At 38.7% G+C, this 12,720-nt stretch overlaps 1 protein-coding gene across 6 annotated transcripts in view; it reads right to left on the reverse strand.

Annotated features, from left to right (window-relative positions):
• The window catches only part of adamtsl3 (ADAMTS-like 3), a 315,350-nt gene that overhangs the window by 75,202 nt on the left and 227,428 nt on the right, over window positions 1-12,720 (reverse strand). For 4 of the 6 annotated variants that reach the window (XM_070967605.1, XM_070967624.1, XM_070967595.1 and 1 more), the window contains 6 exons: window positions 11,961-12,072; window positions 11,646-11,784; window positions 9,961-10,011; window positions 5,842-6,052; window positions 4,987-5,134; window positions 3,714-3,798 (listed from right to left, as the gene is read on the reverse strand). In XM_070967605.1, coding sequence (XP_070823706.1) covers window positions 3,714-3,798; window positions 4,987-5,134; window positions 5,842-6,052; window positions 9,961-10,011; window positions 11,646-11,784; window positions 11,961-12,072 — 746 coding nt within the window. Of the gene's footprint in view, window positions 1-3,709; window positions 3,799-4,986; window positions 5,135-5,841; window positions 6,053-9,960; window positions 10,012-10,781; window positions 10,861-11,645; window positions 11,785-11,960; window positions 12,073-12,720 lie in introns of those variants that run through there. The other 2 variants (XM_070967639.1, XM_070967632.1) reach the window with 2 other exon arrangements.

Genomic DNA, 12,720 nt, shown 5'->3' on the forward strand with positions numbered 1-12,720 from the left:
ATGTTCCCTTGTGTTTCATTTTGTTAGGTCAGTTTGTGAACACCCTGTTTTGTTGCTGTTATTTTGAGTAGAGTTGTCTTTTGTTGACCTCTTTTATAGGCCGTGTTTTTTGAATTCTTGGTTTATATTGTTTGTACCTTTCTTTTTCACCAAACGCCTGTTTTCCTCATTGCCTTACTGCTCCCTGACATCTACATACAGTTGTGTTCAAAATAATAGCAGTGTGTTTAAAAAGGTGAGTAAACGTCAAAATTCTTCAAATAAATTGTATTTTAATGAACACAAATGCATTGGGGACCCTGCACATTCTATTTCAAAGCAAGAAAACTAGAAAAAGTAATTGAATTTGATAATATTTTACAGAAAGTCAAGAAATATAATGTTCAAAAAAATAGCAGTGTTGACATCCGTCTTTACAAACTCAAAAATATACTGTATAAACTAAGAAATGCTTGAAGATTCAACTTTCCTGAGAATTAATATTTAGTTGCATAACCACAGTTCCTGATAACTGCTTCACATCTGTGGTGCATGGAGTCGACCAACTTCTGGCACCGGTCAACAGGTATTGCAGCTGAGGACAATTGTACTACATTCCACAATTCCTCTGCATTTCTTGGTTTTGCCTCATGTGTTACGATCCTGGCTTCTTGTCTCTCCCTGTGTGTCTCCTCTCCTTTTTCCCTGTGTGTGTGTCTGTCTGTCTACCCCTGGTTCCGTGGCTGGGCAGCCCCTCACCTGCTGCCAGCTCCTCCCACTGCGACTCACCTGCAGTCACGCTCCCTCATCAGGGAGAGTATTTAAGACGTGGACTTCCTGCTCCTCGTCGCCGGATTATTCCTCGAGCTCCTTGTCGATGTTTGGTCTTATGGTTCGTAAGTACATGTCTTTAGTCTCTCTCTCTCAACCAGATTTACGTTTTTTTGTTGTCCACATTTTCCCAGTCTCTAAGTGAGCTGTGTTTTTCCTTTGTTTCAGTGCCTGCCTGCCGCTTCCACGCGTGCCTCTTGTCATACCCGCTTCGTCGGTGCTCCTTTTGTTTTCCACTCCTTTTGAGTGCATCTTTTGTTTAAGTATTATCCGCTCGTTGAGCGTGTTTTCTGTTTTCCTTTTTATTAATAAATTTGTTTTGTTTCACACAACCTCTGTTTTCGGGTCTGCATCTCTGGGTCCTATTACAATAGGCTGTACAGCCCCTTAACATCATGAACAGCATTTTTTATGTCAGCCCACAAGTTTTCTATGGGATTAAGGTCCGGGGATTGTGCTGGCCACTCCATTACTTGAATGCTGTTTGTCTGGAACCATGCTTTTGCTCGCTTGCTGGTGTGTTTGGGGTCATTGTCTTCTTGAAACACCCATTTCAAAGGCATTTCCTCTTCAGCATACGGCAACATGACTTCTTCCAGTATTCTGATGTACTCAAACTGATCCATGATCCCTGGTTTGCGATAAATAGGACCAACACCACAGTATGAGAAACATCCCCATATCATGATGCTTGCACCACCATGCTTCACTGTCTTCACTGTGTGTGGCTTGAATTCAGTGTTTGCAGGACGTCTGACAAACTGTCTGTGGCCCTTAGACCCAAAAAGAACAATCTCACTCTCATCAGTCCACAAAATAGTGCGCCATTTTTTTTAGGCCAGTCAATGTGTTCTTTGGCAAATTGTAACCGCTTCAGCACGTCTTTTTATTAACAATGGGACTTTGCGGGGGCTTCTTGCTGGTAGCTTGGCTTCACATAGACGTCGTCTGATTGTTACAGTACTCACAGGCAACCTTAGATCTTCTTTGATCCTCCTGGAGCTGATCATTAGCTGAGCCTTTGCCAGTTTGGTTATTCTCTGATCCATTCGAATAGTCGTTTTTCTTTTTCTTCCTCACCTTTCTGGTTTTGGCTGCCATTTTAAAGTGTTTGATATCATTTTAGCTGAACAGCCTGTCATTTTCTGCACTTCTTTATAGGTTTTCCCCTCTTTTATTAATTTCTTAATCAAAGAACGCTCTTCTTCTGAACAGTGTCTTGAACGACCCATTTTACTCTGTTTTTCAAGGACAAATGCACAGCCAGCATATGCAGCGTCAGTTGCCTTGATCCTTAAATAAGGGCTGCCTGTTTAACACCTATTTTTTTCACAGAATCAATGACCTCACTAAGTGGACTCAGCACTGCTATTTTTTTGAACATGCCTCTTTCAGTTAATGATTCAGTTTCACGGAATCAGCAGCATGCATGTCATGCCTGTTGGGTCTGTTGGTTTTCTATACCTTTACTAAACCTTCTAGAAACTTACTGCAGTGTAGAAGTTGAAATTCTAACAAAAAAAGTGATTTATCTTTCTAGTGATGTGGGACTGCTATTATTTTGAACACAACTGTATAATTAAAGAAAAAAAAAACATAAAAATAAAAATAAAAAAATAATTAAAAATAAATAAAAATACATTGGAAAGAGAAAGGAACGGAAAGGGAAAAAGGGGGGGTATGGTCTCACTTTGTAAAAGCTACAGCTTAATTTGATGGGACATCAGGTCTTGATTCCATAAAACTGAGGAATGAATCGAAGATATGACTCTTTCTTTTAATTGTGTATGTAAACCTTTCAACAGTTATGCAGGAAGAGAGCTCGGCCAACCATAGATTCAATGATGGACAATGAACACTCCAATGTCTAGCAATAAGACGCTTTGTATGAGACAGAGGTTAAACAGCTTACTTTCATGAGTTCTCAGGGCCACCGTTTCTGGAATAAGTCTCAGAATACAGATCTCAGGGTGTATTGGAATTTCTTTGTCTATAAAATTGGAGATTGTGTTAATTATCCTTCTTCAAAATTCTTGTATACGGTTATATTTCCAAACGCAATGGTACGAGGTACCTTTCTCCATTCCACATTTTATACAGGTGAGCAAAGATAACGGAATAAGGGTTTTAACTGGATTAGATTTATTACTTTACTGTGCTGACTGTAAACAGATAGGGTTATTAGATCTTAGATCTAAGGTCTAGGTGTTTCCTTAACAGGACTACTTTATAACGCCAGGGAGATAGAGTTGGGTGGACTCAATGCAGGTTAAGAGGGAAAAACATTAAAGAGAGCAAACTCAATTCAATGTTGGTTGATAAAAGGCGTGGACCTTCCTCAAAGGGATGGAGGCCATCTGGTCTGAGCAGCAGCAGTGGAGTCACAGCAGCCAAGCAGGCAGTGCCCACAAAGAGCCAAGATGAAGTTTAGAGACCAGAGACCAGCTAGCAATAGCTATAGAAACAACAGCTAGAAAAATACCATCAAACTCTGTCTTTGGTTGTTGTTTTGATTGAGGCAAGGAAAGGCAAGGCAGCTTTATTGATAGAGCAGATTTCATTATAAAGACACTACATGTGCTTTACAGTAAACAAAAGAAAACAACATACAGTATAACACCTTAACACACACACACACACACACACACACACACACACACACACACACACACACACACACACACACACACACACACACACACACACACACACATACACACACACACACACACACACACACACAAAGTAATAGGCCTGAGATGACAGGAAGGTTTGGAGCTTAGCTTTAAATGTAGATACAGCTTATATAAATCGCAGTTCAAGAGGCAAAGCATTCCAGAGGACAGATCCACAGTACCTGTACTTGTCACTTGTATCTTGTAATTGTGAGTATGTGTACTCACGTGGGGTCCTCTGTAGCAGTTTGGTGTTCCTCCAGTTCATGGGCTTGTTTTAACCAGGGCACCTTGGCCTCCACTGGCAGAGATTCTGACAAGGAGACAGAACATTAGCTTACGTCCCAGTCATTCTGATCTGACACCAGTGATCAGGGCCCAGATTCACACAGCACATATAGCAATGACAGCAGCCAGTTGATTATCACATGCTGGCTACTAGGTTAAACACTATTGTTGCTTGCAATACCCATCCTTAATTGCATCTTGGGCATTACCATTCAGTAGGCTAGACTCTGGTCCCAAATAGCTAGCCGTTAGCAATAACTAGGTATCAAAAAAAGCTAGGTAGAAAAACGTTCTTTTCTGATCGGCTTCAGTTAAACACTATGTAGATGCATGTATGTATGTATGTATGTATGAAAAGATGTATGTCTGTGTTTCTTCATTTATTTATTTATTGTTTATTGCAATAGTAAATTTTTTTTAGTCTTTTTTTTTTTTTTATCATCTTTTAACCAAGCTTGCAAGTATTTTTAGAGGACACTATATGAAGTTGAAATCCTGACAAATAAGTATGGCTGTCTGGTGAGTGGTCACAGATGAAATGTTTAATTTACATTATGGAAGTTAGGTCTCCACAGTGTGACTGAATACACAGTTTTATCTCCCCAAGTAATACATGGCCACACACACATACAACTGCAATCGTTTTCGACCTACCATATATCGCACACTTGCACACAAGTACACAGACCACGTGAAAATGAAACACATTTACACATTTTACATAATATAGGTCCTTGGACCAGTATGTTGCTTGTACATGCAATGTTTTTGTACTGTATGGTCTATGGAGATGGAGTTTTGTACCTCAATGTATTGTACATGTTTCTGCAATACTGTCATATGTTTTTCAGCGTGTAGACAATAAAAGCTATACAATGGGGTGTATATATCTTTTTATTGATAAACTGGAAAAATGCAAAAGCCAAATATCATATACTGTACAAATAGAATAATGGGATTGATGAAAGTGTATATGTATAATGAAATAATAATGTGAAAGAGTGTAAGATTACTTTAATCAATGGTTTATACCTTGTGTGTAAGTGGTCACCTTCTGGTGGTAAATGTTTCTTTTTTTATCCAGCAGAATGTTTATTCAATAAAATAGACAAAAAAAATAAAGACATTGGACATTTGTGAGTTTCAAATGCTTGTTCCTTACAGCCTTCCTTACAACACACAAGCAGTTTTTTGTCAACTATTAGTATCCTACCTCTGGGCTTGTGGCAGGCAATAGGAACCAGACAGTCTTCTTTAACATGAGGTTTGCGTGACATTTCACAGCCTCCGATGTGCTGACCACGATGGTCGATGCACAGAACCACCCGGTAGCGCAGGCCACGGCCACAAGTCACTGTACACTGCAGTGGGATGGCATCACACATATTACCTCATATATTATTCATTTGACAAGTGGCATCAATCAATTCAAGTTAATTCAAGTTAATTAATTAAGTTATTTAGGCAGGAACTACATTAACAATTATTTTCACCTAATCGACCATTGAGTCTATTGTTTCATTTGAATAGTTTTTAGAGAAAAAAGTAAAAGTATTCAGAAAATCTCAACAAAGGGAAAGAAATTATGTAAAAATAAACACAAACATATTTGCAAGGCAGAAACATGTTTGTTTTTTTGTTTTTTTTCCTCCTAAATAAATCATCTCATGATCCCTCACATTAACCTTTTGGACCCCTTGGGGGTTACAGCTTCCAGGTTTGGAATCACTGGATTAAGTGATTCATCTATCAGTCAAAAAATCCCAGTAAACACTGGAAATGCTTTTGACAATTTGCCAGAGGTTAATTGGTTACGCTTACAGATATACTTACAATAATATTAAAGAGAGACACATAGTAAATCCTCACATCTGAGAAGTCAAAATCAGACAATGTTTGGCATTATTGTCTGATGAACTGATTTAAAATGATTGGTAAGTGGTAAATAACCTCACTTGTATTGCACCTTTCAAGAGTGTAACAAAGTGTTAAAAGAAATAAGGCAACCAACATGAATACAAACATGAACATGAGTTCAGATGTCTGGTGTAGATAATCGCTTACTGACCTGAGACCACTCCATGGCCACCCACTGGGGGCAGGCAAAGGTGTTACAAATCTGTCGGGTGATAGGTTGAGGGGAGTGGGTGCACTTCCACTCCTCAACCTGGGAGAACTGTCCATGGGTGTCCTCCTCCACACACAGCACACTGCGATCCTGCCAGCCGCCACCTTCACCACAGGACACAGAGCACTGTGTCCAGGGGCCCTGCTCCCAGCTGCACACACACAAAAAACAGGCCAACCTCACTTAATGCTTTCTCAGGTGATTTAATGATGCATCCGACACTTTTCTTAAAGCAAAAACACCACATATACATAGTTATCTCTGGATATTCTATCATAATTTAATGTAAACTGATTTACGTGTTAAATATCACAGTAGAGGGGTCATGTTATTTCAGACCAGATGTTTTCAAACTGGGAGGGAGAATCAGTTATTTTTATCTATTTATCCTTTATTTTACCAGAAAGGTCCCATTGAAATACAATCTCTCTTCTCCCAGGGAGTCCAGTGCTGAAAGGGCAGTTAACAGTGAAATAAAAAGGTTCAGACAAACACAATAAACAGACAAAATATTATCGGCGGCGAGAAAAAACATGGCAAATAATTTGCCACAGAGAAGACAGAATAATCATTATAATAATAATAATATGAGTCACAAAATCCAGATATACTAAACTTTTATCATTTTGCACTACCAATACATTTCCATTACTACGGGATGTAATATTCCATCAACATCCACCATTTCTATGAAGATCTACTTTAAGTCACCCAGTGTATGACGAGTTTCTCTGGAACTTTTCCACAACAAATGTCTAGTTACAGTTGGATTCTGTCATGTTATAATGTCGTTAGATAATAATAGTAGTAACAGTGATAGTGCTTAACAGCAGTTTGACTGCAAGTGGGACACCAGCAGGTTCTCCTGCTCATGCTACAGGGTAAAAGATAATAGATACACCTAAACAAATGACGAAACAAAGAATTCAATTATCATTTGCAATACAGCAACCTCTTAGCACACAATAAAAATGTTATATTTAATTACAAAAATGATGACAAAGAAACAGGTGGCAGACTTTCAGTGTTGCTTTTTTCAGTGTCCAGTTCATTGCAGAAACATTGTTTGCTTTCTACTCTTTATCTTACTAGCCTGTATAGTTTTGTCAAAAACTTTAAGAATTTATTTGCAGATGCTTTCTACCATTGTTTTGGGCACTTACTACTTTCTTTATTTTATCCCTGGAAGAATGGACCATGCTTTGCAACATATCCAGATCTTAATGTCATTTCATTTAACATTTCTTTACAACCAAAATGCAAATCCAGCTGCTTATGACTGGTTGCTTTTACTTTGTAGATATTCTCCAACCGGATGATATATTCATAGACATTGGATAGACACAGATATTTTTTTTAATTCAATATCAATACCCTTCAATTCCAATCAACCAATAAATCATTTAATCAGACTTCTGTCACACCAGTGATTTTAAATTCTAAAGAAAAAAACAAACCAAAGGCCAGGGATTTTCTTGACTGGAGACAAAAATAAGTAAATAAGTATGGCTGCAAAAACACTGTGCTATTAATATGTTCATATGGTACCCTACGCAATAAAAACGCCTCCAGAGCCATATGTGTTTTCTAACATTTCAACATACATTAAACCACATAGATTAAAGTCAGGAGGGGCATGTGTGGAAAAAGTCTGACACATACAGTAGATTTACACACCTCAATTAATTCTCTCAGCAGTGATTCCACACATATCTAAAAAAGATAAAATAAACTAAAGAGTGTGCAGCAGTGTGCTACAGTGCTACAAAGCAAAGCATGTCTTATGGAAAGGATGTCTTATAGTTATCTCCCTGTGAGTGTACAGCAGTCACCAACGATCACACCCACTGAGACCACTGAGCCAGGAGCTGAAAACCTTAGTTATGTATCGTAAGTCCAGATTTCTTGACTACAGGCATAGCCGTCTTAGCTGTTGTTATTGGATTTATAGAGTATTTAAAGTCATTATAGTCATTTTCTCTCCTGCAGCTGTTCCCAAAAGCCAGTATTTTCTTTGTCTACTGCCAGTGGAGGGCTACGTCTATACTCAAAGAATCTGGATTTACAATACTTAACTAATTATAGTTCTAAGTTAGTTCTAAGTTCTATTTTACATGACTTCACTCTGTCGCTACTGGGTTAAGGGCAAAGCTGTTGTAGTCAATGTTCACTTTGACACCAAGATCTGCAAGCAAATGAAATACCCCGGTTCACATGGATAACACCATGGCATCCCTGTGTGGGAAAAAAGAAGCAGAATGATATTACCCTCCATCCACTTATTAATGTCGCTGCAAAAGTGTGGGATGTTGATAACATAACAGTCATCACGCAGCTCCCTAACCTGAGATAATGGGATTAGAGATGCACCATTTGGCATGTGTGTTAAAACGCCAGATCTTGTTATGGAGAGAAATGACACTGATGACAAGGTGCAGCAGAGACAGCCAAAGCGAGACTTTGAGTGAGCTCACACATACAGATGTCCGACAGCAAAGTCCTCCCATATCTGACCTAACATTTATATACTTTTGCAGACATGCATACACCCACATGGGGCTCTGTGTTGACGTGACCGATACACCATCATTTTGGGGGATGTCCAGCCATCATTATCAACATGTCTCACATTATTTCACATACTGTATCCTGTTATTGCAAATATGTTCGGTCACCATGACTTGAACATTCATGCTGTTTATCCATGACATGAACATTCACAGTCACACTCCTCCTGAACTCATGCTAAGGGGTGAGAAATCGGGTCAACTGAGGGCAATGAATAAAGTATCTCTGTGCCACGGCTGATGAGAGAAGGCATCCACTCCCAGTGGAGGGTTGTCTCATGCACTCAACACGACTTGTTCTGGCCGATGGCTATAAGTCCAGTTTTATGAGTGTTCGCAAAGGTGTGCCACAGGATTCTATTGTAGAGACACATCAAAAGTTAGAAACATTCCAATTTATCTGTATCCAGGCACCCCCATTCTATAAACAATGACAATTAACAAACGGCTTACGGGAAAGTGTAGCAGGCAAAGGTCATATCCAGCAAAATCAGTCCAAACAGGTAAACAAATCCAAATGGGAGCAGAATCTACAAGTCCAGAAACATTCAAGGTCCAGGGAAGAAAACAAAGAAAAACACTAGAAACACTGTAAAGAGCTTGAACTCGACACATAATTTACAAGGACGAACTGGCAAGGACTTTATTTTTCCCATGAGAATTCAGTATTCATAAAAGAATACAAAAAGATCTTAATTAATGATTTCACAGCAGTCACCACCTTTAGCTTATTCTGCAGCATGAGAGGAAAGAGAACTATGGTGAAATTAGACCAGAAATAATTGATTTGTTAGCCAATTTTCAGAAACAAACCGTAAATGCAATAGTTTTAACTTGATATGGCAAATTTCTTTGCAAAAAGTTGGACATTGTAATTACACATTCAGCAGACGCAGAGTAACATTAGTATTTGGAGTGATGTTTGTGTCCACCTGATGAAGATATGTCCAACATTCATTCAGCTTAACTTTGGTCTCAACCAACTCATGACACGTTCTATATAGCAGAGGAGGACAGAGCCGGCGATAATTCTCTGTGGATTTGTCAGTACGAGCAAGACCTTTCACATACAAGTGGCCTTGGCCATGGACTTTATCATTAGCATTTTTTAGTATTAGCTTCAGCAGAATGTCAGTGCAATGTTCCTTACTTGGGTAAGTTGTTGGAGAAAAATGCAGAAGAAATTTGCATTAAAATCTTCATTTAACATTTTAAATAACAATAAATAAATACAAATACTAACACTAAGAATAGGAAATTATGAGACTGTCGTGTCACTTTTTCATGTAGATGAAGTGTGTGTGAGGAGGATTTACAGCATTGAAAGTTTAATATGGTATTTACATCATGTTTGTTGTTAACTCTTCTTCCAGTTACTTCCAGTTACTTGTATTCCAGCTGGTAATCAGAGTCAGATTTCTGAACAATTTCTGGCTACTCATTTCCTGTTTCTTCTAACTTTTAGAATGAATGAATTGTAAGGGTTACTCACCGAGGCAGAGGTTGGAAGTGATCATATGGCATCACCTCTTTGAATCCATCACTGGAGGAGACAAAATTTCAGATAACTGTAAATTTATGAAGCTATGATATCCAGATAGCGGCCCTAGAGGCCATAAGAATCTTGGGAAAGCATGTAAGTGTAAGCCCAAACAGAATGCTTATTAATTGCTGTTTGGCCTTCAAGGTTTTAATACAATGGTAAAAAATGTCAATAGAAACCGCTTTTGCCAATTTAGCATTTCTGCTCATTGGCCTAAACCTTCCATCCATCCAGCCCTCATAAAAGAAGCACTGAAATATGCTAAGGGGATAATCCGCTATTTCATTTATTTTCTCTTGCAGCTGTGAAAATTTTATTGACTTAGACTGAAAATCTGAGCTCTACCTGCTCAAATCCTGAGTAATGTCCCTACAGGAATGCCAAACAAAGTAACAGGGCTGAAGTTGGTTTGAGCCTGATTCTGATTGGTTATGCCACATTAGGTTCTTGCATGTTGTTACCAGCAGCAGAAAGCTCTCACATTTAAATTATGTAAAAACAATAACTTTTTTTTCACATAAAAGTAAGTTGACAACTGCTGATACTGTAGTTCAGCATGACAGGGAGCCAGTTTAAGAATAGTTCAAAATTTTGGGACCAATATAATGTCTATAAGAGTCATGGCATGATCAGCCTTGTCTAGCCAAAAGACAGGAAACAGAACCAAACAGCTCTCTTGGTGTTGTCCAAAGGATAAACAAACAAACAAAAAAAACCACCAACAACCAGCCTACCAACACTTCTAAACCTCATATATCAATATAATGCACCTTGTTTGTTTAATCCATTGGTTATCTACATCCTCCATCTCTGTACAGAACGCACATCCACGAGAGTGGTATCAATCTTCACACCTCTGTCTCTAAAAGAAAATGAATAAACCAATTGATACAAATATTTCCCAAAATGTTGAACAATTCATTTTATGATGCCTCCCTGTGATGTGAAATGTTTGTGAGAACTACTAGTCTCACCAAGAATCAACAGCCCCATTGAAATCTCTTTAGAGTTTTTAGCTCATTACTTGGACAACTGCAGTCCTGCTTTGGCTAATCTTATGCACATGCTTATATGGTTAAATGTTATGATTGTAATATTTCTTTAAATGTTCTCATTTTAGCACTTTTTAACCCATCTAATTTAGAGCTTATCCAGTAGCTTTACGCTCTTTTCTGCCAGTGCATTTTACTCTTAATATTTGGTACCCATTCTAAAGAGCAATTCTATAATCCAGCCAGGAACCTCAGTTAAAAATTGTACTTTTTGCTAATCGTGGCACAGATCTGGTAATGTTCATTTATGAGCATTGTCCTTGTCAAGTAACCAGAATAAAAGAGAGCACTTGCAATGCAGCGCCTCACCAAAGCATATAATGCCCGTATTGTAATTTGTGTTTAAAGGGGTGAGGAGATATGTGCATATTGTATGAATCATTGAAGGATGAATTGATTGATCGTTGAACTGGAGAAAAAAGTTTGCAGTAAGGTCTATCCCACCTCCTGCCTAGTGCATGTGTCCCAACATCCCAATTTAAAGAATGGATGAATGTGTTAAGGGTAATAGTGTAAAAATATTCCTGAAATTTTGTTTTTGTGACATCAATGATGTAAAATACAACTTGCAACAATTCCTACCTCTCTGGGCAAGGGTCCATGTTGCACTCCTTGAGTTTTGGTGTGGGCTTGGTGTTTTCAGGATAGCTGTTACAATGGTGCTCAGGCAGGGTCTGGTTGGATCGAACGTCTGTGCACTCTGCAGAGTTCAGCTGATAGCCTGGGGAAGGAATATGAATGCAAGCTGTTGGACTGTACAATACTGAGAAAAGGTGCAGATACCAGGTGAAGCTTAATATATAATATTGGCAGATCAATAAAACTAAAACAGTTTTAAATCATAATTCAAACATGTAGACATCTGTTTACTTTATTGTCAACTGACTGTAACCTCACCTCCTCCACAGGTAACCGAGCAGGGGAAGAAGTCAGTCTCTCTCCACTGGTACCTTATTGGCTGGTAGAATAGAAATTGGACAACTGTGTCCTTGGAGTCTTCATACTTCATCTGCACAACATGTAGGGTGAATGAATAGTAGAGAAAAACAGCATTATGTTAAGTAGTGTAGGGTAGAGGAGATTAGAGTACACAACATGGGAGGAAACCACAGCAAAATTAAGTAGAGAATCCTACCACAGAAAGTCAAGGAGAAGACGCATCTTAGTGGGACACTCCACTGAATTTGTCCAAGTCAATTTACAAGTACTATTGTACCACTACTACTACTACTACTACTACTACTACTACTACAGTACTAATACTACTACTGCTGCTATTAAGAATATGACTGTTACTACTCTGCTCCTGCGAGTAGTTGTACAATGTGCTTCTACAGGGGGTTTTGTCAAGTCTGAGAAAACGACTGAAGTGATCACGCAAGTAATCTCAGCTTGAAATCTTTTACTTATGACATATTTGTAACAAAAAAACTTGAGTTACAAATGAAGGCACAAGTGTTTGAAGAACATGGATGTTTTTGGAGCTTGACCCACACAAGTGACTAAAAGTCCGGTTATGTCCTCTGCAGGACCCTGCCCCCAGCCTCTCCATAACAGCAGATCAGGTGAGGAAGGAGTTCAGGAAGATGAAGGTGAGGAAAGATACAGGCCCTGATGGCATCAGCTACAGACTGCTCAGGGACTGTGCACATCAGCT

Source organism: Chaetodon trifascialis, chromosome 1, assembly GCF_039877785.1.
Source record: "Chaetodon trifascialis isolate fChaTrf1 chromosome 1, fChaTrf1.hap1, whole genome shotgun sequence".
Classification (NCBI taxonomy): domain Eukaryota; kingdom Metazoa; phylum Chordata; class Actinopteri; order Chaetodontiformes; family Chaetodontidae; genus Chaetodon; species Chaetodon trifascialis.